General features: G+C 34.8%; 1 protein-coding gene across 1 annotated transcript; it reads left to right on the top strand.

Annotated features, from left to right (window-relative positions):
- The first annotated feature begins 1,501 nt into the window (after positions 1–1,501).
- On the top strand, positions 1,502–5,027 carry LOC145119934 (7-deoxyloganetin glucosyltransferase-like). Its single transcript, XM_079055702.1, has 2 exons — positions 1,502–2,118; positions 3,974–5,027. Exons 1-2 carry the CDS (start codon positions 1,602–1,604, stop codon positions 4,864–4,866), a joined length of 1,410 nt encoding a protein of 469 aa, XP_078911828.1. The 5' UTR covers positions 1,502–1,601; the 3' UTR covers positions 4,867–5,027.
- The last annotated feature ends 3,784 nt before the right edge of the window (positions 5,028–8,811 follow it).

Below are 8,811 nucleotides of genomic sequence, written 5' to 3'. Positions count from 1 at the left end.
TGAAAAGAAAATACTAAGCATTGATTTGCTGTCTTCCAAGGTATATAACTAATTCAAAATCTAACCAAAATATGTATCTAAAATGAAGTACAAACACCAAATTACATGCTGGAAAAAAAAATTTAAGTAATTCCGACGTCATATGAATGAGTTATGCACATTTAAAAAAATGGGACAGATTCAAAAAAGCAAAAAAAAAATTGTTGAAATAGAGAAAACGCAGCATCGATATTCTTTCTTTCGGGGCATGTGTCTGATTCAATATCTAACAAAAACATAACATATGTTTGTACAGTAAAAAATGAATTACAAACTCCAAATTATATGTTGGAAGAAAATAAAATACTTGACTTCATATGAATGAATTAAGCACATTTTAAAAAACGGGAAAATTGTCAAACCGGTTCCGGTTTTCATAAAAATGGAGAACCGGTAACCGGAATTGCCACTAATTCCGGTTCCGGTTCGGTTCTGACGGTCCTAATGCTCATCCCTAGTACAATATCTAGGGTTATTTATTTTGTTGGTCTTGACAACCACCGTGAGAATCCTATCTTTTAATAATCTCCACACAAAACCAATGATTTTAATAAGAATACACTTAACCCAATTGAAAGAGCAAAAAATGTTATTCCATCGGTATCCAACAACAATCTCACCTACTTGACAACAAAACCAACTCGGTTAGCTTCTCGACCCTTTCTAGGTTGCCTTGACCAAAACCAATTCCATTGAGCTTCTAAACTGGGGCTGAAAATCATTATATCCATGATTAAGCAATCTTTATTAATTTCAATGACATATAGATTAGGACATCTATCTCTCTAATGATTGTCCCCACACCAAACATCTTTCCAAAAAAATGTTTTGTCTTTATTTCCCACTAGCCTTTTGAAAGGATTCACCCAATTAATTCCTCTATCTTCAAACTCCATCTCAATTTGAGAAATGTTGAACCAAACACCTTTTAAAGTTCTTTTAGCCAAGGGTTTCCCATCAATAAGCTTGAGATTATGAATGAATTTAACACAAGAGAAACAAAAGGAACGGTCTTCATTTATTAGTCTCTACCACCATTTGGAGAGAAGAATAAGATTGGCTGCATCAAGGCTCCCAACTCCAAAACCTCCCTTGTCCACCGGTTTAATAATCACTTCCCAAACAACCCAATTAAATTTTCTTTTTTAATTATCACCTCCCGTAAAAACTTCTTTTTAAATTCTAATACTTTCAATCAAATTAATAACCTTTTTTTAAATGGCATGCATGACAAATATTATATATTATACACAAGTTAAAGGGGTAAAACAGAAACTTAAAAAGGGCCTTAATGTAAATTCGTCTGATGATTATTGAATTGGTGGCCCATATCCCTATCTCTGCAACCTATTTTGGCAGAATGAATGGATAAGACTTAAGTGCTCTATTTTGGCAAAACCTTCCACAAAATTGTAATATTTTCGAAAAATGGCACTTCAGAAAAAGTAATGACTGATAATTTTTGTCAAGAAAAATTGTGTTTTGCTTCTTCCACGTGCCTATAAAAATAGAAAGATATTATGTATTAACTGCATACTGTCAACAGAATTTTTTTAAAAAAAATGGAGAAGGCTTCAATGGGTTCTTCACAAAAGAAACCACATGCCTTGTGCTTACCAGCCCCAACACAAGGCCATATTAACCCAATGCTAAAAGTTGCTAAAATCCTCCACTCCAAAGGGTTTCATATTACCTTCGTTAACACCGAGTTCAACCATCAACGGCTCCTCAAATCTCAGGGCTCCGACGCCCTACATGGCCTCCCTACCTTCTGTTTCGAGACCATTCTTGATGGCCTTCCTCCGCCACAGAACCCTGATGCGACGCAAGATGTTGAATCCTTATGCAAGTCCTTCGATAAAAATTTTATGGGTCCCTTTCAAAGTCTCCTTACCAAACTGAATGCCTCATCTTCTCCGGTGACTTGTATAGTGGCTGACGCTGTTATGGGCTTCACCCATGATGTGGCCAGCGAATTTGATATCCCGGAGATAGTTCTATGGACCAGCGGTGTTGGTTGTCTAATATGTATTCATGAGTATCCCAGTCTTTTAGAGAGAGGATTAATGCCACGTAAAGGTAATTATACACTAAATTTTCTTCGAACATCAGATATGTTGGGTTAATCGGTTATTTGAAAAGCAATAGGAAAGTTTTTTTTATTAGTTTTGTTTCCTAGTTTTAGAATAAGAGTCGAAGTCTTTTTTTATGGTTTTAGAGGTTCATAAGGTATCTAATTAATTAGTATAAAAGTAGGCGTCATTTGTTTTAATGCAAATTGTTTTAATGCAATTACTAGTTCTTTCTTTGTTTTAACTTTAAGAGCAAGTTTTCTTCCACTACATTCTTCTTCTGTTTCCGTGTTCCTTGCACCACAAAAGAAAACTAGTTTATTTTCTTACACTTGGTATCAGAGCGCAGTTTCGTTGAAGGGGGTGTGATTCGAGGTTGATTAGAAACAACCCCGATTTCTTTTAATCGGGCTTGTGAGAGACTAACCGGAGGCGCGGAGTAAACGAACGGGAAGACGTCAAAGCGGGTGGCTTTGATTCGGTTCGTTTTGCGGGTGACGGAAGACGATAAAGGTGGTCGTGACCTTGTCTTGTTGTCCGGTGGAAGAGTGCTCTCGGAACAAGCTTGATTAAAGAAGTCGGGGTTAAGGAGAAAAGGATGTCGTTGGTTAAAGAAGGAGGTTCATTGACATATCAAGTTCCGGTTTTGACTCCAACGAATTATCCGGTGTGGGCGGTTAAAGTCAAGTCGATTATGGATGCACATGGCATATGGGAGACGGTCGAACCAAAGACGTTAGATAAAGCACCAGATCAAAAGAAGTCAAAACAAGCTCTTGCTTTTTTGTTTCAAGCGATACCCGAAGACATGGTGTTGCAAATGGCGAGTTACACCGACCCAAAGCAAGTGTGGGATGGGCTAAAAACACGGTATTTGGGAGTGGATCGGGTGAGAACGGCTCGACTTGCAACCTTAAAAAGGGAGCTTGAAAGTTTACGCATGAAGGAGGATGAAACGGTTGATGATTTTGTGACGAAATTATCCGGTTTAGCGTTAAAAGCAAGGAGTCTTGGATATGAGCTTGAAGAAGGTGATTTGGTAAAAAGGTTACTAGATTCGATGCCTAAGTCGTTTCTTCAAATCGTGGCTTCAATAGAGCAATGTTTCGAGTTGGATTCAATGTTATTCGATGAAGCGGTTGGTAGATTGAAGGCATACGAGGAGCGTATAAGAGGAACCGAGAAAGTGGAGGACACTCAAGGTGGGTTGTTGTTGGCTAGTGAGGAAAAATCACATGTTTGTAAGCATTGTGGCAATGGACGTTCAAATCGGGATGACTTTGGACGTGGCCGGGGAAGAGGTCGGGGGTCCGGGAGAAGTCGAGATGGTAATGAACGTGTCCGGGATAAAAGTCACGTTAGATGTTACAAATGTGGTGAGCTTGGTCACTATAAAAACGAGTGTCCTAAATGGGAAAAGGAAGAAGCGGGTCTAATCGAAGAGGAACCGGCATTCTTTTGAACGAGTGGCTCGTATGACTAAACCGATTAAGGGGGTGATTGTTGGGTTAATCGGTTATTTGAAAAGCAATAGGAAAGTTTTTTTTATTAGTTTTGTTTCCTAGTTTTAGAATAAGAGTCGAAGTCTTTTTTTTATGGTTTTAGAGGTTCATAAGGTATCTAATTAATTAGTATAAAAGTAGGCGTCATTTGTTTTAATGCAATTACTAGTTCTTTCTTTGTTTTAACTTTAAGAGCAAGTTTTCTTCCACTACATTCTTCTTCTGTTTCCGTGTTCCTTGCACCACAAAAGAAAACTAGTTTATTTTCTTACAAGATATATGTATGGATGTATGCGTTTATACATATATACATTCATGTGCGTATGCACTTTAGTTTCTAATTTCATCAATTTTCTACAGATTCGAGTACTTTAGTAAATGGGTATTTAGATACCCTGATAGATTGTGCACCAACCATGTCTGGTTTACGACTAAAAGACATGCCTTCATATTTCAGAAACGCCAGCTCTTTTGACGACTACATGGGTGAGTTTTTGTGTTTACAAGTAGAGAGAGCAAAAAGAGCTTCTGCTATCATCATCAACACCTTTCATGAACTAGACCATGACCTTTTGGAAATGCTTTGTTCAACATTTCCTCCATGTTATGAAATTGGTCCTTTGAATTTACTAGAGAAGACAATTGTTGATGACTCTGTAGCATCACTCAGTTCAAGTCTATGGAAAGAAGAAGACAAATGTTTGGAATGGCTAGAATCTAAACCACTATCTTCAGTTATTTATGTGAATTTCGGTAGCCTCACAGTGATGACACATGAACACCTAGTCGAGTTTTGTTGGGGACTTGCTAAAAGCAATTGTTCGTTCTTATGGATAATACGCCCAGACCTCGTCAAGGGCAACTCTTCCGTTCTTCCAGCAGAGTTTTTGGAACAGACAAACAGTAGAGGGATGTTGGCTAGTTGGTGCCAACAAGAACAAGTTCTAAATCACCCAGCAATTGGAGGGTTTTTAACACATAGTGGATGGAATTCGACAATTGAAAGTATATCCGGTGGAGTCCCAATGATTTGTTGGCCATATCTTGGTGATCAACAAACAAATTGCTGGTCGTGTTACAACAAGTGGGAGGTTGCCATGGAGATTGATAGTGATGTAAAGAGAGAGGAAGTTGCGAAGCTTGTCATTGAGTTGATGAATGAAGAAAGAGGTAACGAGTTGAGAAAGAATGCAATCGACTTGAAGAACAAGGCCCAAAAAGCATGCGCCTACAAAATAATTTGGATAAAGTGATTCATCTGCTACAAGCATCTACAAAATAATTCATTGTCTATGATGCATGTGTGTTTATCATATTCTAGACCATTTGATTGCTCAAAATGATCGATGTTGTTTTGTAAATGTAATTTCATTATTTTGCCTTAATTTGGATAACAAAATCGTTCATGTTCTTAGTGTTGATGTGATATTTTTTTGTAGACAAATTAAGAAAAGGGATAGGAACATGTGGTAGCAAATACACCGTAGAACACCTTGAACCAGAAAGTTGTCTTCTCTTACACTTTATTAACTCAAGATGTTTGTCCTCATCCTCGTAGACAAGAGTGAAATCCACAATCTCATTATTTTCATCTATGTGAGGAATCATAAATGGATCACAATCATAAGCACGATAAAATATAATTATATAAGAAAGAACAATGTCCTTAATTTCATGAATTAAAATAAAAATTTGAGGAAAAAAAGTAGAACACACCCCTCCCAAACAAAGTCCAATAGAAAGAACAATGCCCTTTCATAGCCGTTAAATATAACTTTCAAGTATAGGTTTTACAGCCTCGATGTAATCAACCTACTAAACATTTATTTAATAAAGAACTTAGAAGAATACGTTAAAATAAATGTTGTCATGTCGTCACAAAATGTTGAAATATATGCATGTATCAAACTTATCATTGTAGTATCCTTTGTTTGGTTCTTGTAATGAATTTTCAGTTTTATATTATATAAGATTTGTTTTGTTATTTTTGGATTCTTAAGATGTAAGTTGTCTAAAGGTGGATTGCGGCTCACATTGAAAGTATGGATGAAGTAGAAAACACGAGGAGTCTATTTGTGGGTGGATTATATCCGTGATTTGCTCCAAGATTGACCTGGTTGTGATCCGAAGAATATATTCATTTTTTGTAGGTGATTTTAGTCTATCTCAGTCATTTGTATCAATTACATCTTGTATAGCTCTCGTTTTCTCTCTGCATTGATTAGGGTTTCTTCACTTTGATCTTCTGTACATTCGTCGTTCTTCATTGTTATTGTTATAGACTAGTGTGAGTAGTTTAGATAGAATATCTGTGTGAATCATTGTATTGACTGTATCAGTGATTTGTAGAGAGGTTTTTTCATTTACGAAATTGAAAACCAACTAGTTCTTTGTGTATAAAAGTTGACGATGTTGTGGTAGTTGTGTATATGTTTAGATTGAGTTTTCTTAGATTGTATCATAGCCTTGTTTGGATATTTTTTTTTATCTCAGTTGTTCTCGATAAATTTAGGGTTTCAGGTCTAGGGTTAGGGTTTCTTGCCTTCATCTAGATCTTGTTCGTTCTTTCTTTTTCGGTCATGAACTGTTTATCAGATCTAGTGTTTTCTTCTTCTCGAATCTGCTATTAGATCTTGGTTCTATGGGTTCCATCAACTCTAGTGGTGTCCTTGTCATGTCTTTTGGGAGTAAACGTGTTTGATAATAGTAAACTCTTAGGGTTAACTTGTTAAACCTAACAGTCAACATCAAAATTCGTTCAAACAAGGTTCCATTAACAGAGTTTGTGCCTGAAAGTTGAATGCATGTTTCCTTCAGTGGTAGATTTGTTTAAGGACAAATCTATTGAATCTAATGAGCTGCTATCGTGTGTTATAGTGGATCTCTGTAAGTTTTTGCACGCCTTACTCTTATTGTCTCTTTCTCTCTATTGTTTGATGTGCGTTATTATGGATGTTTGTAAGTTTTTCGCACGCCTTTCTCTTTTTGTCTCTTTCTCTCTGGGTTTTTTTATCTATCCGCTATCTGTTGATCTTGGTTGTTTTACGTCTATATTTCATCCTACACTAACCTTACATGGTTGTGAATTTGGTGTGAAATATAGAAACTGCGTGTAAACCTATGAGATTAGGTATAATATTCCTGATTTTTCTTCTTGTATGATTTCTATTAATCATGGCTAAGAATGATGTTGTTGATTTTAATGATCCTCTGTATTTGCATCCATCTAATAATTTTATTACAACCATTATTAATTTCAAACTGCTTGTAAATGATAAGTTTAGAGTTTGGAAAAGTTCTATGAAAAGAACCTTAAAGGCAAGAAATAAAATTTGTTTCATTAAAGGAACTGAAATTAAAGATTAAAATGATACATTTAGGTCTCTTAAGTGGGATAGGGTAAATGTTATTGTGTCTTCTTGTCTTCTTAATCACTTATCTGAATCAATTTATATTGGTTATGCCTATTCTAAATTTTCTCATGATATATGGACTGATTTGTGTGAAACTTATTATAAGGCTGATGGTTTTGTAGTCTTTAATGAGCATGAATGTATAAATTCTCTATTTTGAGTGGTTTATATGTGCCTGATTACTTTAATAAATTGGATGGTCTTTGGCATGAATTTGAAGGATTAACTAAATGCACTGAGTGTCACTGTGAAGCTGCAAATCAGTTAAACAATCATTCTAAATTGATGAAACTTATGCACTTCGAAAGTGGCTTAAATTATTCCTTTAATCAAGTGAAAAGGAATATGTTAATCATGGAACCTTTTCCTGATGTTAAAACTACTTTCTCAATTGTTTCTATGGAAGAGTCTAATAAAAAAACGTGGTTTTCTTTTTTACTTTGACTAATAAAGGTCAGTCTTCTACTCTTTCTGGTAACCTAAATGATACCACGAAGTTGTAAAATAAGAATTAAACTCCTTAATTTTTGTAAAAATTGTGGTCTTAAAGGACATTCTATAGAGAAATGTTACAAGCTTATTGGTAATCCTAAGGGTTATAAACCAAGAGCTGAATTTAATAAAACCTCTTATGTCTCTGGAACTGTTTCTCTTGCTTGTGAATCTTCTAATATGTCTGATGTCTTTTCTTGTAACTCATAAAACATTTTTTAACTAATGTTCAATACTCCAAGCTTATGTCTCTTCTTAATGATAAAAGATTTTTGGAAGTTGTTTTTGTCAATGCAAACATGGCAAGTATTGTTTGTAATAATGTTTTCATTAAAAATAAAAGTTAGGTTGTTGATTTAGGTGCTAGTCGACACATGATTGCAATTGAATCTCAACGTTTTGATGTTTTTGATGTCTCAACGTTAAATCTTAGAGTTGACCATCCACATGGATCAACTACTAAGATTAATAAAATTAGGAACATGAACTTGTGTAATTCAATGACTTTAATTGATGTTTTTTCAATACCTAATTTTCATGTTAATTTGATTTCTGCTCATAAGCTTTGTAAGGAAAACAAATATAAAGTAATTTTTGAAGAAAATAAATATGTTGTTTAGGATTCACTATCCATGGAGGTTGTGGAGACTGGTAGAGAATCAGGAGGTCTGTATTATCTTAAAAGTCAATCTTTAGGTAGGTCTAATTTTGTGAGAAAAATTTCTAGATGTTTTTTTTTCTAAAATCACATGGCATAATAGATTCGGACATCCTGTTGATTAGGCTTTGAATGTTTTAAAATCGGTTCTTAATTTTGATAATGATTTTGTTATGCCTTGTGAAGTTTTTCATATAGCTAAACAAACTAGAGAACCATTTCCTTTAAGTGAATATATGTCCAATATTCTTAGTGATTTAATACATTTAGATTTAATTCATTTACATGTATGGGGTCCCTATAAAGTTGTTGCTTTAGGTGGCTTTAGATTTTTTTTTACTATTGTTGATGATTATAGTAGGGCTACTTGGGTTTATTTGATGAAATCTAAAGATGAAGTCTTTTCCTGTTTTCATGTTTTTGTATGCTTCTTACAAAATTAGTTTAGTGTTAACATTAAGATTGTTAGGTCTAACAATGGTATTGAATTTGTAAATGTTATAATGATTTTTTTTATAAATAAGGGAATTATTCATTAGAAATCTTGTGTAGATACTCCACAACGGAATGGTATTGTGGAAAGAAAACACAGACATCTTCTGAATGTTTCTAGATCTTTGTTATTTCAATCTAGT

This window comes from Lactuca virosa, chromosome 6 (genome assembly GCF_052849685.1).
Source record: "Lactuca virosa cultivar CGN04683 chromosome 6, Lactuca_virosa_CGN04683_v6, whole genome shotgun sequence".
Classification (NCBI taxonomy): Eukaryota; Viridiplantae; Streptophyta; class Magnoliopsida; order Asterales; family Asteraceae; genus Lactuca; species Lactuca virosa.
This window is presented reverse-complemented; position numbering and strand designations above follow the sequence as displayed.